The 19310-nt window shown below is 45.0% G+C and overlaps 2 protein-coding genes and 1 long non-coding RNA gene across 4 annotated transcripts; 2 read left to right on the forward strand and 1 right to left on the reverse strand.

The window, feature by feature from the left end:
• On the reverse strand, window positions 72-3349 carry LOC110408542. Its single transcript, XR_002444402.1, has 4 exons — window positions 3129-3349; window positions 2330-2814; window positions 2094-2223; window positions 72-762 (listed from the first exon to the last, which is right to left on the reverse strand). It is a non-coding gene; the product is annotated as an uncharacterized LOC110408542 (long non-coding RNA).
• Window positions 2662-7534, forward strand: LOC110408541 (chymotrypsin-like elastase family member 2A). Its single transcript, XM_021417342.1, has 8 exons — window positions 2662-2788; window positions 3358-3446; window positions 4224-4321; window positions 4713-4841; window positions 5515-5651; window positions 6299-6444; window positions 6576-6728; window positions 7370-7534. The coding sequence occupies exons 1-8, from the start codon at window positions 2728-2730 to the stop codon at window positions 7385-7387; spliced, it is 831 nt and encodes a 276-aa protein (XP_021273017.1). The 5' UTR covers window positions 2662-2727; the 3' UTR covers window positions 7388-7534.
• LOC110408538 (atrial natriuretic peptide receptor 1-like) lies at window positions 10996-15181 on the forward strand. 2 transcript variants are annotated; one of them, XM_021417340.1, is made up of 5 exons: window positions 10996-11124; window positions 11660-11933; window positions 12185-12276; window positions 12756-12893; window positions 13017-15181. In XM_021417340.1, the coding sequence occupies exons 1-5, from the start codon at window positions 11065-11067 to the stop codon at window positions 13329-13331; spliced, it is 879 nt and encodes a 292-aa protein (XP_021273015.1). In that variant the 5' UTR covers window positions 10996-11064; the 3' UTR covers window positions 13332-15181. The 2 variants fall into 2 exon arrangements, with proteins under 2 accessions (XP_021273015.1, XP_021273016.1); XM_021417341.1 differs by having other exon boundaries at window positions 12756-12901; window positions 13017-13177.

Here is a 19310-nt window from a genome sequence, read left to right on the forward strand (position 1 = left end):
TACATCCAAGCCTTATATCAGTTACACAAGTGCTTGGATTTAAAGAAAATACTGTGCAGGAAACAAAATACGAATGTGTCCAAGCAGGAAACAGTCAATTTTGAAGGCAGAAGCTGGAAAGCACAACAACAGAAACACAGGACAGTGCTGATCTTCATTCCCTGGCTCTAGGTAACATTGTTTTATCTGGAAGCGTGCAGACCAAGCTTAAGTTTGAAGAAGACAAATAAGTGGATCATAAAGGGAACAATCAAGCAACGAATTTAACGATCGTACAGGAAGTAATGAACTGGCACATTTTTCCCAGTGGAAAGCTGGGGCAGGATTTGACTTCAAATTTTTTAGTAGGTTATTGTCCAGTTTGGGATGGAAAAACCTCCCGCAGAGAAATAGATTTCCCTGTCTGTTACTTGCCTGCAGGCTGCTTCACTTACTAATTAGTCTATAGCATGTTTACTGCCCTCCAAAGGAATACATGGTGAGCCCATGGACTACCTAATAGATTGTACATCAAGTGCATGGACAGAATTATTAGCTATTATGCTTTAACAACACACTGGAAGTACCTGTGCTCTTTCTTACTGAAGCCCTGGGAGCTGCTTAAGTTCTGTGAAACATCCGGCACAAAGATAAGAGTTTCTTGGGAGCTGTTTCCAAGCCACCATGGTATCAGGATGAGGATTTAGATATAAGACAGCAGAGCTGCCAACATATGATGTCCACTGTGTCCAAGAAAGATACTTCAGCCTATTCAGACTAGACCTGGAAAAGATGGATGAGCAATTGTTACATAAAGCAGGAATGGAACAACAACAAAAAAGCTCTGAGGGGGTTCTCCATTAAAAATGTGATTCTTATTATACTCCTCCCCATGCAATAAAATAACTTTTAGAATTCCTTTACAAAGAAGAAAGGGAGAAGTAAGATAGAATAGGTTTTCCCTAATTTAGCAGAAGGTTACTTGAGAAATGATTGTAGAAATGCTTGAAAAAACAATTCCATATTTATGGCCATAGCCACAAAGCAGGAAAACTGAAACAGTAATTGAACATCCAGAATTTATACGTAATTTTCGTGGTTATTTAATGAAAAGAGAGTGGCAAAACAGAATACAGAAAGCTGCGTGGAAGCTGAAAGCACAGGATGTTGTTTTGTGTGTATAAATTCAGATGTTAAGAAGAGAGCCAACTAATTCCTGATTTTTCAATTTTTTTTTAGAATCTCCGTTCTGTGGTTGGGCAACCCAGACTTTTGTTTTTGTCACATAATAAACACAAGATGCTAGAACAGAGTTTGGTTGATTCAATTTGAAGTTCAGAATGCAGCTTGCTCAAGCACTATTGTTTCAGTAGGATAATGCATACTTGAGAGGCAAAGCATTATATATCTCTGCCTTCCACATGTGTGTTCTGGGCATCTTTCATCCAAATCAATACTACTGCTGAATGCTATGAAAATCAGATTTTGCTGCTTGTTAGCATTGACATTTAATAATAGTTTTATTTCAACCTTATGGAAACCTCTGATTTTGTCTGTATGGAAAAGAAAACTACAGCTGCGGTTATAGAACTGACATTAGAATGGTTGTCTCTATTCCAGTAAGTTTGCCCTTTATAACTTGGTTTATGGGATGGAGATGTTTGGTTTTTAAATTGGGAGGAGTTTTGCTGGATGGAGGTGTGATGGAGAATTCCTGTAGTAGAAGGAGAGGAGGAAGAAAGAGACACAAGGAGAAGTGTTGATATCAAGTCATGGATCTCCAGTGTCCAGTAATTAGTTATGACACTAAGGAGTTCTAAGTGGAATGTCCTGAGTTGGAAGGGACCCATAAGGTTCATTGAGTCCAACTCCTGGCTCCACACAGTCCTTTGTGGCAGCTCTTTTGCTGTGGTCTAAATGCTTGCTCTTGCTGTCCTGGTGAAAATGAAGTGGTTTACTAACAAGATCACACAGCATTGCACGGCAGGCCAGCATGCTGATTTGGGCCATGAAAATGCTCATTTGCTATACTACAGAAACCCTGTTCTCTTCCAGGGAAGTGCTACTTATCTAACAATATAAGGGAAATAGAAAAGAAATGCAGGCTGGCTCACCCTGCTGCACCAGTGTTCCTCCATCATCACGGTCAGCTTGTTCTCTGTATTCCTTGTAACGTCTACTCCCGAGTGATCACAGCTGGTTTTAGTGAGGAAGGATGGCATGCTGAAACGCACACAACTTGGTCTAGAAAAGAAGATACAGTTTTTCAGTCAGTACAGAGCAGTAGTCACCATTCAGTCAAAAAATAAAGCAGAATAAAACACAACTTCAAGTAATCATATAATCATACAACAACTAAAGCCGGAAGAGATGTCTGGAGATGACTCCAATCCCACTGATGTGTTCAAATCTATCACTATCTGAATATGTCAGATAGCGTTGCTGCTCACACGCTATCAAGTGTTAGCATAACTCATTAATGTTTCCTTTCAGGAAACACCTTCCTGATGAACTTTCAAGGCAATGGGAAAACAAACAACTGCTACAGATTACATGCAACTCAATCGAAATCATTTTTAGCCGAAGTTGTATATTTAGCCCAGATTCAAGGTCCATCTATATGGTTTTTTTCTTTCCCTTAAGCATTTGTGCATATAAAAAATTATCCCACAGTTTTCCATTGGTATCACAGCAGTCACGTCCCCCAGAGGTGAGATATAAAACAAGCTGCAAAGCAGAGCCTGCAGCATGCAGTTACCTGGCAAGATGCTTGGAGTCCTCTTTGCTGTGCTGACTCTGGCAGCTGCAGGTACGTGCTCAATTTCAGCACCAGTTCTAAAGGAGAAATGAATTAATATCTAATAGAAACTTTCCTTTTTTTTTTTTTTTTGAAAAAGCAGAATAAGACAATTAATTAATTGCTTTTGTTAATTAAAAGGTTCTCTCAGAACGGCAACTAGGTGCTATGTTGCTCTGTTCGTATCACAGGGATTCAAGCAGCATCACAGCTCTCCGCCTGTAGCAAAAAGTTATTTTACTTTCAGCTTGAATGTAACACAGTCAATCCACACCACAGGGTTTTGCATTTGTTATGAGCTGCATCTCAGTTGACTCATGAGAATTTGGTTGAGCCAACATGACTTGATTACCTGCCAGAAAACAAATAGGCTTTCTATGACATTGCTCAGTGGCTCTATCTTCACCCCTACCACATCCAGTTGTAGCCTGTATCTCTGCCTTTCAGTGTTCTATACAAACACAGTCTATATTTAACAAACATACAAACCAGAAGAACAGCCAACCAACCCAACCTCTCTTACAGAATTCTTTTTCAGTTCCTACTTTTAAAGCACATACCTTACTTTGTATGTTTTTCAGCCCTTGGCTGTGGGGTTCCTGCCTACCCACCTGCTGTGTCTCGAGTTGTTGGAGGGGAAGATGCAAGACCGTACAGCTGGCCCTGGCAGGTGAGTCCTTCCACGCTTCCCTGAAACAATTAGAGCTGTGATACCCTGTGTGCCCCATCATGCTGCTTAAAAAGGTCTTCGTGTTCTCGCAGTAGACTTGGGCATCAGCCCATATTTAGCAGGAATACTGTAAAATTCAGTGGAAAGTACAATGCCCACTGGAACACAGTTGTATGCTGAGTTAACAAATTGATTTTTGAAGCAAACTAATGGCTCTAGTTGGACCAGATTTGAGCTTCAGAAAAAAAAAAAAAAACAACAAAGACCAAACATTAAAAAAATCCAACTTTTGAATGATAGGAAAGGAGGAAAACCTTCCCTGAGGACAGGAACTCCTGAAAGGAGGTTGTGGCGAGATGGGGGTCAGCCTCTTCTCCCAGATAACAGCAGTAGGATCAGAGGTGATGGCCTCAGGTTGCACTAGGGAGGTTCAGGTTGGATACTAGGGAAAACTTCTCTGAAAGAGCCGTGATGCATTGGCACAGGCTGCCCAGGGAGGTGGTGGGGTCACCATCCCTGGAGGTGTTCAAGGAACATGGAGATGTGGCACTGAAGGACGTGGGCAGTGGGCAGTGTTGGTGGTAGGTGAAGAGTTACACTAGGTACCCATAGAGGTCTTTCCAACCTTAATGGTTCTATGATTCTGTGAAGCTCTTCTTGCTTAAAAACCTCCCATTACCTTCAAGTGGCAAGTTGTGTTATGTGTGCAGGAAGAAACTGCATCACTGGAAAATCAGCAAGCAAAAATCTGAGCCTTGCTTGATATGTTGATCCTAGGTCTCTCTTCAATATAAATCAAGTGGTAAATGGTATCACACCTGTGGAGGAACCCTCATTGCAACCAACTGGGTGTTGACAGCTGCACACTGCATCAGGTAAACCACTGAGTTAAAGTCTGTGCTCATGAAGCAGTGTATGACCAGAGATAGATGAAGAAAAAAACACATTAATGCCAGTTCTTTCCTTCCCAGTTGAGAGCTCCATGTTTCGTCCACTCTTCATACTACAGGAAAGTATAACAAAAAAATGATCAGGTACAAATATGCCACCTCATCATCAAAATTGCTTCCACGGAGACAACCCCACTGTGGTTTGTTATCATGTGTCCCTGAATAAGTGCATACACTACAGATTGGGTGGGTATTGCATCTCTAGGTGGTAGAGGAGATTGTCATATGGAACAGGAAGGATTGGCTGCATGTTATTATTAACAATTTGATAATTTGATGAGTAACACAACTGAATGTTAGGTCTTTTCTTGTCCAGTTCTACCAGGACATATCGAGTGCTTCTTGGAAAATACAACCTAGCAGCTGAGGAACAAGGATCTGTCGCAGCCTCCCCAGAAAAAATCGTTGTCCATCAGAAATGGAATCCATACAGTGTTGCAAGTGGGTAAGTTGGTGGGCAGTGTTTATTCACATATGGGATGCAGGGCAAAACTTCAAAAACTTCATCGTTTGCTCATAGATGGGAGTTGTGACTCCAGTCTGTGCCTTTCCTCGAGAGAAGATAAGGAGCTTCCCATATTAATTGCTTATTGATTAATTGCATTTTCAGCTGCCATTCCCCATGTTCATGTTTTGGTGAGGAACTGTTGTTCTATGCAATAATTTCCTTCATACAGCAGAAGGGAATGAATTGATCAAACAATTTAAACACCACTTTGAACATCTCATATGAATGGCAGAAACATGGAGTACGATTGATAAATGGCATTAGTACCTTTGTTCCTGAAGGACACCTGTGCGCTCCGGTAGGCTGAGTGCATTCACAAATAAACCATCTCACTTTCCAGGTGCTTGTAGTTAGCCTCCACATACACATTTGTTTTTGGTGAAGAGAACATATAAAAGAAACATTCCAGAAGGCTGCCAGCAGGAAAGTGGGCAGCTCTGCAGGGAACAGTCTTCCAGTGCATGGATTTCCCCACTGCTTTAAGGGTGGAGGAATCTTTACTGAGCATGCAGTGCTCCTTTGCATCTCTTTTTGTCATTCTGCTGTGTTTTAACTATTTGCAATCCTCTTCATCCCCTCACCCCTCTCATAAGTGTGCACGTGACCACAGGTATGACATTGCCTTGATCAAACTCACCGAACACGTCGCATTGAGTGACAAAATCGCGCTGGCCTGCCTCCCTGCTGCACAGAGCATCCTGTCATCCAACACCCCCTGCTATGTGACAGGGTGGGGAAGACTGCAGAGTAAGTAGTGGGAGACGGGCAAATTTGCAAAACAAAATCCTTCAGCACTGCCATCTTCCTTGGGATAGATTGGAAAAAGGTTGTCGGTGGTGATCAAGATCCCCTCAATCCCAAGTTCATTGGGCCCCACTTCCCTCACAATATGAATTTTCTCTGCCTTTCAAGTTTACTTTGCTTGTAATGGGTCTAGTAATGCACTAGAGGGCCCTTTACTGGGTTTTCAGAAGCTCTTCTAACATGAACGTGAGCAGCACATAGGCGGAGAATTTGCTAATCCTGATACACACTGCTGAGTGACTGGAAAGACACATGAGGGAATAGATGTAAAGAGAAATCCCAGAGACTTCAGCAGAAGCATCAGCTCAAGCAGCAGTTCCCAGAGCAGTAAGCAAATTGCAAACTTCTGAAGAAAGAAGAGCCCTTTGTTTCTCTAACAAAGAGACATTTTTAAGCGAAACACAAATTATTGGTAAGTTACGGCCTTTTTTGATGAAAGAATGCAGCTAAGGAATGAATTATACAGCCCATAAGGAGTTTCTTACCTGGAGGAATAGTATGCAGATCCTGGGAGAAACTTAGAAGTGCACTTTTGTTCTTCCTTCAGTGCCAGCTGATATTGTGACTCCTTTGTTTCCGTTACTTCCCAGCAAATGGAGCTCTTCCAGATGACCTGCAGCAAGGCCTGTTGCTGGTGGTAGATTATGCAACTTGTTCCCAGCCTAGCTGGTGGGGAAGCACGGTGAAAACCAACATGGTGTGCGCTGGTGGAGATGGAATCACCTCCAGTTGTAATGTGAGTCCCGAGAACACGACTCTTAGGGCTTGGTTTGAAGCGACCAGGCCTGATGGGAAGGAAAGCATAAAGCACAAGGAAGAACTACTCACAATACAACTGCCATTAACTGCGTTTCCCCTTCTTCTCAGGGGGACTCTGGTGGCCCGCTGAACTGCCAAGGTGCAGGTGGCAGATGGGAAGTGCATGGTGTTGTCAGCTTTGGCTCTTCTCTTGGCTGCAACTATTATCGTAAGCCTTCTGTCTTCACCCGGGTCTCTGCTTTCGACAGCTGGATCAAGGAGGTAAAGCTCTACGCCTTGCTACTAGAGAATAATGACACTTGGCAATTTCTAAGGTCATTATTAGAGGACCAGGAAGAGAAAAATACATCTTAAAGCTGTGTCTTCTTGAGGAAAAGTACCTGCACGGTTATTTGACAGTTATCTCATTGGCAGTTCTGCCAACTACTCAGGGAACAGTATCACTTTTGATTCAAATGGAACTTTACATGCAAGGAGTCTATCTCTCTAGACAAGCCCTTACCAGCACAAAAGCCATCCCCAAAGCAAAAATAAAGCATCCTCCTTGCAATTAGTTACTCAAATTATTTTCACTTTTACATAAGTCTTGATGATTAGGAATGCATTTTTCCTTCAGGCTAGAGAAGGATTTATGGTCATTAAGGATTTGATAGGTGTGACTTCAGAAGTGATTGATACTTGTCAATAACACCGATTGTTACAGTCGCATCCTAGAAGGCCATGCATGCTGCTCAAGTCTGGAGTATCAATTCGTTTTTAAGATAATAGAAACCTTAATTTCAAGAGTGGCTGAGGAGCTAAAATCTTGTTTCAGTTTTGTAAATCCCACATCCCGAATGCAGCGTACGCTGTTCACAAATGGCTGGCGCTCATGATTTGTGCCTCGTTTTACATTTTTATAGGTTATACAAAACAACTAACCCAAAGAGACCTGCATGACAGATGCGAACAGCGCCAAGAACAACGGTTTGAATAAAGTCATCGTCATGACACCTTTGATCACTGATAGCTGGGAAATTATGCTTTTAACTGCAATAAACACTACTTTTTGCAACATGAAAGAAAAACACGTGTCTCTGTCATTTCTTCTCGTGTACTGTCAAGAGCGGAGCATGTATTTCACGATAACGCTGAAGACCTTTAAAAGCCTTTCCCCTGCCTTGGGCTGGAGCTTGATATTCACTTGGGGGAGATGTGAGCCTGCTGTGAGGGGAATGAGGATCAGAAGAGTGGAGAGCCACGGGAACAACTCTGGGGGTAGAAGGGTGAGGAAGCAAAGTGCTGGTGTAGCAGGAGGAGGCGGGCAGGCAGCAGATGGGATCCGAGAGTGGGACACACTGGGACCAGCAGCGGCGATGCCCGGTGGGAAGGCAGCACGAGTGCCAGCAGGTCAGCACGGGTGAGTGTGGCAGCACCGCAAAGTGCTTTTATAGACAGCACCCTGTGACACCCCGGGGTGTAGGGGTTTAGCAGCAGGAATGCTCAGATGCTGGCAGCTGCCCTGGCAGCATCACTGCAAACCTCTCTCCTCCTGATCAGCAGCCCGGTTCCTTGTTGGTGCTTTAGCAGTGGAAAGAAAGGCTGCACAGGTATCTGCTCCATCGTAATATCCCAAGTTGTTTTCGTGTTGTTAAAGCAGGGTTGGAAATGATTAACCGCTCTGAAAATCAAAACTGTTAAGAGGTTATTTTGCTGTGGTTTCAATTATGTGTGTTGTGAAAGAGGAAAGGTAACCGCGGGGCTCAGGCAGTTAAAAATGGTAGATCTGTACTCCTGCAAAAACTGAAACAGAACTGAAGTCTGAATAGTTCTCCTTTTGAAATATTTAGACAACAAAGTGGAAATATTTACACGTATTTGAGCATATCAACACAAATCATTAACTTTCTGGAAATTCCTATTAAGGACAAATTCCAAAAGTTTTGGTTGCCCCTTTGGTTAAAAAATTTAACAATTCCAGTTCACAACCACTGAAATCACGAAGCCAATTTTTCATGGGCTTCTTTGAGGTACAGATAGAAGCTCCACAGGGAATAAAACCTGCTGCAAATGATCCTGTCACTCTTCGTACTCACAGGAAAACGGTACGATTCCATCCTGGCATCATGAGAGCTGTCTCTTTACCACCGTTTTCTTTTAAAACAAAGAGTCAGAAGGAAAAAAATACAATCAAATCTTTCTTTTGGTAATTGACAGCTAATGCACGATCCCTTTAGTTCGTTTCAGAGCGTATCACTGCTGGCTCCAGCTGTATTTTTGGGAGCTGTAAGAAACACTGCTTTGATCAGAGTCCCCTGCCACATCCCACCCCTCTTTCCTTCTTTCTTTCATTTTTTCTTTTTTAGATGTTCTTCCTTCACCAACGCTGGTGGTAGAAAAACAGCTCAAAGGATTCTGCCAGCATGCATGGTCTCCCTCTGCAGCCTCCTTGGAGCCATTTCATTTGATTTGAGCAGCAGCTTGGAAGCATGGAGAAGCACAGGGAAGGCCCTTCACAAACTTTCCTCCTGTGAAACCCTTTGGGCTGTTCGCCTCATCTCTCTGCTGCATGAAGAAAGGCAGAGCTGGCTGCTCCCAGCAGCAGACAAGAGGAATACATCGTTTCATGCTCAGCTATTAGAGAATCTCAACTCCCTCTGTAAGGCAAGCGACGCAGAACTGTCTTGTGAGGATTGTCGATGCAAGAAAGAGAAAATATCTACTTGTAATCTTTACATCGTTGACATGAGACAAAGAATGAATAGCACAGGGGATAGCGAAGCCAGCAAGATGCTATCTGGAGTGATTTCTGAACTGCTGGGGCTTTTTAGTAGCCCCCATGAAGACCTCAAAGCTATGCGACGCAATCCTGACTGGGCAGACATAGTGGCTTTGAAACTCATCCTTCTAATAGGAGAAGCTGTGCTGAAAACTCATTTAGTGCCAGCACCTGCAAGTCTTCAAACAACACTGCATCAGCTCGCCACCATTCTCAACTATGCTATTTTCTCATCAGAGAATGTACAGGAGTGCTGGAGGGATAACGTCAACCTATCTCTTCATTTCACCTACTTTGAAGGGATCTATTTTTCCATCCCATTTCTGGGCTCAGATGAGTTTGCCTCCATTGAAGCCTTGCTAAAGGGACTTCTTAACATGCAGAGCTGCCTCCTGCAGAGGGGACGGGAAAAGCTCACCAAGAAATCTAAAGAAATCCTGTTTGCAATGAGCCTTAAGATCGGCCTGCTAGCGATAGCCTGCCTCATTTACCCCATAATCCTGATATCCTTCAAGCAAATGACAGATTGGATACACAACTACGCCAGGAGCCTCAAGGAAAAGACACAGGACTTGAAACGGGAGAGGCAGCTGGCTGAGGACCTCCTGCACCAGATGTTGCCAAAATCTGTGGCCAAGCAGCTAAGGAAATGCCAAAAAGTCGAGGCAGAAAACTACGATCAGGTAAATCTAGACTGTCTATGCTCGCACATGGAAAAGATGTTGTCACCAAGGGTGGGAATACGTACAGAAAGAGAGCACCCACCTTCCTCCATTTGGAGGAATCTATTCTAGCAATCCTAGCTGTGTGTGAATATAAGTCCTCATATTCATTATGGAGTTTGAAAAAAGCTGTGCAAGGATGTCCCATGAAACACTTAGGTTGATGCGGCAGGAAGAAGAGCTGAAATTAACAGAAGTATGGCTTTAGATGGCTACAATATCAAAGACAACCCATGTTGTCTTACTTGGGTTTATGAGCCTATTCCCGAGAGCCAGCCGGCATCATTTGATCATAGGTACGCAGGAGGAAGAACTGAATTTCCTCCTTGTAAAATGGGGAGAATCACAAAAGAAACCCGAGTCACGACCACCAAAAAGCAACACAGGACAAATCCTGCCTGTACTTATCAGTATGGTTTCATAGGCATAACTGGAAGGACAGCATAGGATTTAGAGAAGGATGAGAAGGACCAATGGTGTCATAGCCTCAAACAGGCATAAAAACAAGGGCAGGGTTTGGCCAGGCATCCACGTATTTGAAGCTCTGCCTCACAGCACGCTGCCGCCAGTGCTCAACTTAGCAGCTGGGCTGCATAGCCCACAGCCAAAATCCCAATTATACAGTAATTGTTCATTCTCTTTAGTCTTTTTCACATGGACACTCCGTTAATTTCAGATGTCAAATACAATAATAAACATTTGCATTTAATTTGGAGTTGTCGTTACCAAAACAGCAACCTGTATTTGCACCATTCACTATAGTTCACAATAGTCACAACATCAGAAGGTAAAAGGGTGACTCTTCTGGGTTAATGGGTATTATTAAGGACAAATAAAAGGACTCACATCTAGAAGAATTCTGCTGATCACTGCTTACGTGGTGCAAAGTGTTTGACTTCCAGTCTCCCATCTAGTGCAAGGAACTCAGAGAACTGCAGATAGGAAATGAACAGTTGCATCCAGCAAAACAGTAGAGAACAATTCAGAGCAGCCGTTGCTGCCTGCAGGCCTTCGCTTCACTCCTGCCTTCTCCCTGTGGCAGGTGACCATCTTTTTCTCAGACATCGTGGGCTTCACAAGCATCGCTGCCTCCTGCACCCCCCTGCAAGTTGTCGAGATGCTCAACAATCTCTACATCTGCTTTGACAGCAGGATTGAGTCTTATGATGTTTACAAGGTGAGGACAAACCCGCAGGCAAGGAATCAGGATGTAGCTGGAATCCCACTTACTGTGTGCTGGCGAACATTAAAGACATCCGGTCAGAAGCCATGAAGTGCAATATCCCATCACACAAGGACTATGTTATCATAGAATGGCTTGCGTAGGAGGAGACCTTAAAGTTCACCCAGTTCCAACTCCAGTGCTGTGGGCTGGCTGCCCCCCAGCAATCAGGCTGCCCGGGGCCCCATCCATGGCCTTGGGCACCTCCAGGGATGGGGCACATATAGCTCTCTGGGCGGCAGGGCCAGGGCCTCACTGCCCTCAGAATGAGGAATGTCTTCCTAACATCTAACCTAAATCTCCCCTCTTTTAGCTTAAAGCCATTCCCCCTTGTCCTATCACTATCAGACCACATAAAAAGTCGATCCCCCCTCCTGCTTGCAAGCTCCATTGCAGCTTGGCGAGTGGTGGGCAGACGAGATGTATTTTATTTCAATTTCCTTTTGAAAGGAAAGCTAGTTGCTCAGTGACGGATGTCCCTTTCCATCAGGTGGAAACCATCGGTGACGCCTACATGGTAGCGAGCGGGCTGCCGGAGAGGAACGGCACGAAACACGTGGACGAAATTGCCAAAATGTCTCTGGATCTCGTGGCCGCCGTTCGTCAGGTCGTGATCCCTCATATGCCGGCAGGCAGGCTGCAGCTGCGGGCTGGGATACACACGGGACCCTGTGTAGCTGGAGTCGTGGGCTACAAAATGCCTCGTTACTGCCTTTTTGGGGACACTGTAAACACGGCCTCCCGCATGGAGTCCACCAGCTTGCGTAAGTGACTCCAGCACAAGGGGAGGGAGACGCAGGCCACCATGAGGAGCTGTAGGCCGTGAGGGAGCTGTAGGCCGTGAGGGAGCTGTAGGCCGACCTTTTTGTACTGTGGTGTCCAGGACTGCACCCAGTACTCAAGATGAGGTGGCACCAGCGCAGGGTGGAGTGGGACAGTCCCTCGACCAGGCAGCAGCGTGGTCTCCAGGAATGGGAGAGTCATTCCTTTCTAACACTCTGTTCTGAATCCTTAGCGCAGAAGATCCACATCAGCTCTGCTACGTACAGCGCCCTTCTCGCAGATGATGCGTATGAGATTGAACTGAGGGGAGAAATTGAAATCAAGGTAACTGCTTTCTGTAACTTTCTTACAGTAAGGGAGTTTAATGGGTTAGGGTGGATTTGGCCATTGCTCTTCTCCGTATCACAAGCCCTGCAGCCTCAAGGTTCTCTTGCAAATTCAGCTGGAAGTGGCTATACATTACTCCACCTAATCAAAATAAAAGTGCTAGTGTGTGCTGTTGTGTCTGCATTGCATGGAACGACATGAATGTGGGTGAAAGTGTTAGGATTCAGTCGCAAAAACACACAGATGTAAGGCTGATTTTAAACCCTTGGAAGTACTGCCAGTGAGAGGCCTTTTTCTGCACTGGGAGAATTATGAGCATCCAAAGAGCATACAAATTACAACTCTTTTCCCAGGTAGCAAGCCTCTCTTAACAGGTGAGATAAGTAGCACAGTGCAGCACAAGCCCTAGCCATAGTAATTCTCAGCTCTTCCCATGAAAGCAGCCATTCCCTGCTCTCTCCTTATTCTTGTCCCAGGGCAAAGGGAAAATGAAGACCTACTGGCTTCTCGGTAACAAGAACTACAGTGTCCAAAATGACAGCCTGGTGTGTCACTGGAATCCAGCAATCTCCAGGAAAAGGAAGATGGGAAGTAGCCATGGATCTGTCCAACAAGTAAGGAGGTGAACACTGAATTCACAGATAGCTGAGATGTAGAACTTGCATCTCTGTCCTGTAAGTAAACGGCTTTACTGTGTACAAATACAAACTCTGATGTGTGTTCCTCTCCATTAATAGCTTAGTACAGGCACTGTGGGAGCAGTACTGACTGAGCAGGGCCCCGTAACACCCTGGGATGAGCTGAACCCTGACAGTCACACTCAAGGAAGTTCTAGACCAGCCTGGACCCCTAAGAATGCCATCCATGGGACGAGCCAGATGCAGAAGAATGGCTGTCATCAAAGTTCCAGCCAGAGCCTACAAGGGGATCTTGCTTCATTGAGCTCTCCTGCACCAGGTGCTTATGTAGAACGCAGGGCACAGCTTGGAGACCATGGAACAAAAGTAACAGGACAAAAAGAGCTTCTCCCAGGCTCTGTAGATGACATGTGACAGGATAAGAAATCACTTATGCTGGGGAACTGGACTGCCTCAAGCACACACGTTTATTTCAGATAGGTTTCTCTTTCTCCTCTTAGCCATCATTCCCATCTTAAACTAGTCTGTTTACGTGAGAACTTAAGACACCAATAGAAGTATCAAAAGATGTCTCTAGAAGATATTAGTAGGACAAGCTATGTCTCTCATCAAATTATAGTTTGCTTTCCTTTGAGCAATTCCAGAGCAAGGGAATCATTCTGAAGCAAGAATGTGAGGAAGAGAGATCAGCCTGCCTCCTCTTCCAGTAGACAGGTTCATATCTTACTGTGTAAGAGAAAGATATTGGCATTTTGGGGGAGGCAAGGCAGGGCTTGGTGGCTGCAGAAGGCCACAAAAATAAAGGCATACACTTAGGAGGAAGTCAAGCACGGGAAGCTGCAATTGGTCTTTGTTTTTCCTAAAATAAAAGTATTTCTATGGGCTTCAGAGGAAGCTGGTCTGCACATCTCTTTCCTTCACAGGGTTAATAAAAAGACAGAAAAAAAACATGTCTAGGTTGATGGCCAGTATGGAAAAGACTGGAATCCTTTCATCTGGTTCCTGTCAGCACTCAGCAAGGGGGATCAAGTGTGGATAAAACAGTAAAGTGGGGACAGAGCTAAATGCTGAAGAGCCTCGGCTTTCAAGTCAGTGAGGGAAAATGCCTCAGGTGCACATATGCCCTCACAAGCAGGCATGAAAGGAACCCCACAAGGAGAGGAGGAGAGGGACAGCTGGGTACCACAGCGCAGCTCAGAGCCAGGGGAGCCCCACGCTGGCTCCAATTGTTATGAAAATCCTGGGTCAGGATCAGAAGCAAATCATTTGCATGGAAAATTGAGCCTGTTCTGATCTTCATCTCTTCAGAGGCTTCTGCGTGGGTTTTTAATTTAGAAAATAGCAGAAAATGACCCTATGTTCTTGATGATAGACAGCAATTAGTGTTATTAACAAAACATGCTTTGGTTCAACCCTGAACAATCCCTCTCCAGAGATGAACTGGAAAGTGATGAGCTGCTTTACATGCATCTTGTTGATGCTTTGATACGGTGCATTGGTTCCCAAAGACTTTTGGGTTGCCTATGCCTGACACACAACAAGATTTAGGTTGAGGCTGTACCAGGTTGGCTGGCCTATCTCTGAGACTGCCTTTTGGTAAACTGGATATTTATTAACCAAAAAGCCTGGGTCTGGATATGACTAACACAAGATCTCTAGCTTCTTGTATGAAGGGACAGTGGATTTCAACATATTCAAGGGCACAGAGATGTACCTTCAATTAGACAGACTCTGTAGGGATGAAAACAATTGCCACCTTTGTGTTTGACACATGAAGCTTTAACTTCTCACCAGTATCACTCAAAGATTACGCCTCGTTTCCATAGAGATCAGATAAATCAGCTCAGCCAACCTGCACGAGACATACTGCTGGGTTGCATGGGATGCACGGTCTGGATAAAAAGCTCTCCAGCAGATCTAGAAACAATAACCCGCTTCCCCCCTTCAGCCAGCCCATTCACATCAGAACTCACAATGGCTGAGCAGGGAAGAGACAAGAATTGGCATTTTCCTACATTGAACGCCAGGTGTCATTGCAGGCCTGCCTGATGTGGGCTGCATTCCCAGTCCTTAAAGCATCCTTTGGGGATATCAAGAAGCCAGACTTGCCAGCTCCCACAGGCTTAGTCACAAATGAAGTTTCTGAAAGCAGTGAAAGAAGAAGTGAATGCCCATTGACTTGCCACAGCATTTTCCTCTTCAGATGGAAAAGGTCAGAGAAGCTAGACGGGCAAAACAGGCCTTTAAAGACAAGGCATTAAAAGGGAACATACACTTGAAACTGGAGAGCAGGTTAAAAGGAAGCAAATGAATACAATGAAATAGGAAAAAAAAAAAACCAACCATATATCCTGGAGTATTTGTCAGCTTCTAGCAAAGAAGAACGTCCTTGCTCCCAAGCCCACTCTGATAGTGACTGTTCCCTACCTTCACAACTTCCAAAACACTCAGGATGGTGTTTATAGCCCACGTACAGAAATAGAAGCTAGAAGAACTGAGCACCTGACTCCACTAACAGCTTGTTCAGTGCCCTCCACTAAGTTACACATCCCATGTGCTCTGCACTGTGTTTCAGGGTGTTAAGAAGGTTGTTATTAAAGAAATGTGTCAAAATGAGAGAGGGATGTGAAATTGGAAACAGAAATAAACTCATCTAAATTGATCAGTTTGACAGAGTTTTGGCGAGTGACTTCTCAAAAATGCTGGATGATACTGCTAGGAAAATAGAGCAAAAGCTGTGCCAGATTGCGCAGCGCCTGGCGTAATTCAGGTGCTTGGAATGCTGAAGTCCAGCCCCCAGGTCCCTTCTGTCCTTCCATTAATGTGCTGGCAAACTCCCAGCTCCTGGTGGGATGCTCAGCACATGGAGTCCTATGGTCACCTTTGTTCTCATCCATTAATGCCCAGCAGCAGCCAGGTGCTAGGGCTTGGACCTTTGGAGTATTCAGTAGCTCCAACCACTTTGCACACACCTTATAGGAGCTGATTGTATTTTTAGGCCTCAGCTGAATGACAGCAAGCAAGGAAGCACCGCAGGCTAATAGTCTCACATCATGCCGAGGCTAAGCCATTTACCCAGGGACCCCAGCAAACACCACATAACAACCTCCAGAGCTATTGTCCTTTCTGTCTCATGTGCCTGCTTTCAGTACTGCTCAGAAAGAGCCCCATGGGCAAGCCAGCCCAGGATCCAGTTGGATCTCCAAGGGACTTGTCCTATTTACCTTCCAGGAAACAGTGCACCGGAGGCTGTGGGGAGTCCATTAGCTGATCGACTGACCTGCAGATACAAGCAGCTGCCTAATTAGCAGGTCCAAAGGAAAACAAGGGGTGGGAGTTCACTCCAAACACAGTGATGTAAAGGCAACAGCTGCTTGAAAACATTTTTTCCTTTCCTATTTAGAGAGCTCTTTAGAGGCATGGCTTTTTACACCGCTAATTAAAAAGAGCGAGCTCAGGCTTCATTGAGCCTTAAGCACAAGAGTTTGCTATTCAAGCTCATGGGAACAGCAAAAGGTGGGAGCATAAAACCGCAGCGGTTTTGTGGAGTTCGTGCTCTACCTCTCCCCCAAGTGCCTTCCATTTGCTGTTCTCAGAGCAGCTCAGCACTACATCCATCGTTCAGCACAGCTACGGACTGGCACTGCTATGGGCTCAGAACCAGCTCTGTGCACTCCCGGGTCCATGTTTATGTGGTTGGGCCCCAGAAAGAAAGAATGGTGTTGAGAGCAGTTCTCCAAGGCAGAATACAGAGGGCAGATTCCATTCGCTGTACTTCTAAATGTCACATCTGGCTGCAGCTAGCCGAGAAAACAAGTTCTTTGTATTGCTAAGTCCCTGGAATGCAGAGCTCATTCATATTGGGCCAGATCCATATAACTTCGTGATATGCCATCTCCTGAGCTTCTGCCTCTCTGGAACATTCCTATCCTCCTTGAGCTCAATACAGGGCTGACGGTGAGAGCAGCATCACCCGCACACAGCTCAGTAATTGTTACTGCCCAAATTTAGGCTGACTGAGGGCAGACTGAGCACTGGGGACTTTGTTTTTAAACCCTCAAGAACACGCACAAGACAAGAGAGAGTCAGAATCTATTTCAGGAAGGTGTCTGTGGCAGTCGGGCTAAAATTAGACCATCTGTTCCTAAAAAGACTGTGCAGAAGGACAAGGATTTGGCAAGAGGCTCTTCAGTTGGGAATGTGACACAGGAAGTGCCTACATGGCTGTTGGCAGTGATGTCACCCCGCTGCCCGATGTGATGTGCTGCACCCGGGGGGGCTTGGGAAGCTCCGCTGGAGAGCACTGGAACTTGTTCAAGCCACTCTGTATCTGCAGGAGGCTGAGTGTGGAGCAGAAGTGTCGACAGGCTCCGCCGCTTCCCGCTCCCCGATAAGGGAATGTGTGGCTGTGACAGAGAATTGGTATTCTTGCACTATTCCTGATGGGCCCTTCAGCGAAATATCGGTCCCTTCTTCCTGTCATGCCCCCACCTCTCGCTGCTCCAGGAATTCCTGCTTCTGAGCTTGCTGCCTCCACACATGGCTCGCCAGCACTCGAGCTGGCAGGACCATTGGGAACAATGCCTGGAGGACAGGACGTTTTGTTGTCTCGGTGCAGGTACTTGCTCTGAAGCTAAGCTAAGGGGCAGCTCTCAGACCTGTACAAACAGGGATCTGTTTTGAGGCTTAAAGTACAGTACTATAATGATTAGAGATGTGCAAAAAATAGCTCTGGAAAGCCATGCTGTGTTACAGTCCAGAGATACAGAAGTTTTAAATGCAGCATCTCTCCTCCAGTAGAAGCTTTCCGCACATCAGACAATTACTGAATATCAGCAAAAGCTCTCATTAGCTTTTGGCTCCATGGTTGCAAAGCTGCACAGACAACAACCCAGTTTCAAAACACCCTTGTAAGGCAGGGGAGCTTCATACACATCACGCAGGTGGCAATGCAGGGAAAAAAAGAGTTGCTTAGATCACGGACAAAATTGTGGAAGTGATGCCTATTTCCAGTTCTCAAAGCAGTACTTTAATCACAAGCCACTGCTATGTCCCCTATAGAATCATTGAGGTTGGAAAGACCACTGAGATCAACTAGCAAAACCATCAACCCATCACCACACTACCACTAAACCACGTCACTCAGTGTGACATCTATCTTGTTGCTGACCCCACCACCTCGCTGGGCAGCCTGTACCAAATACTTCTGCCCTCTTTCTGAAAAGAATTTTTTTCCCTGCTATCCAACCTGAAGCTCCCCTGGGGTCTTTTATTCTGAATAATTACAGAATTAATTAGGTCCTGGGAGATCAAACCGTCCCGACACCAAGAAACAAGAAGAAAGAACAACACAGAAACGTGCTCCAGCAATTTGCAGAGCAGATGGTTTACAACACCAGCAGCAAGACAACATGAGATCTGCTGCAAGTTGGGTCTGAACAGCCTTTAATGAAAGCCTCCTACACTGTGGGCAATATGAGACTGACAAGCCCCTGCCTGAAGGTGTGTCTTTATTCTGACTTCACTGTTAAGCTCCACAGCTGTTGGAACCTTGGGCCAAGCCAAGCCTTGTAACCCAAAGAGCAAGACCTCAGAAACCGTTTACCTTATAAATTTTTTAAACTGGCTAATACTCTTCTCATTTACATGAGTTCAAAACTGTTGAAACCACTCAGTTTATGAACCAGTGCTTATAGTGATTACTTCATGCAAGAAACATTAAGTTTTCTAGAAAATGCAGCTCACTTTCTGTTACTGCCTTCCTTCCCCCCAGCTCCCAAAACAGCCATACCCTTTGTTACACATATGTATCCTCACTGGAATTTTTGTTGTGCCTGGAGGGAAGTATTGTTCTAGTTATGGGAATACTGGGAGATTAGGACCCAGAATTCATTTTAAGCCTCCTTTCCTAGGAGGCTTTCTGGAACAATTTAGCTGTTCAGGTCTACATCCCTTTTATTCCTTATTGTCTAAGGGCAGCTATGATTTATTAGCATGTCAGCTTCTGAATTTGCACCCTAGTTCACCTCTACCTCTCGTAAGCATCTCTCTGCACTAAAATATCATGTGCTAAAGTGTCAAAGAACTCCTGGTCCCATTATACTTGTCAGGTGCATCTGACCTATCTAGGCTAAAGAATGTGGTTGTATCATACCCCTTCCCTCCTCCATTCATTCTTCCCATGGCCAAAATTTCAGGCCTTCTTGGTCATTTCCTGATCTGCTCTGTCCAGAGATATGATGTCATCGCTTACAATGGTCTTCACACGTCAACACTAGGCAGAAAATGTGCTGTTAATCTCCGGGAGGTGACACAATAAAACAAACCCTCTTGGTCAACAAAGCAGAGGCTATGTGAAGAATCTCCAGTGGGCAAAGGAAGCTAAAAGTGTTC

The sequence above is a fragment of the Numida meleagris genome, chromosome 20 (assembly GCF_002078875.1).
Source record: "Numida meleagris isolate 19003 breed g44 Domestic line chromosome 20, NumMel1.0, whole genome shotgun sequence".
Taxonomy (NCBI): domain Eukaryota; kingdom Metazoa; phylum Chordata; class Aves; order Galliformes; family Numididae; genus Numida; species Numida meleagris.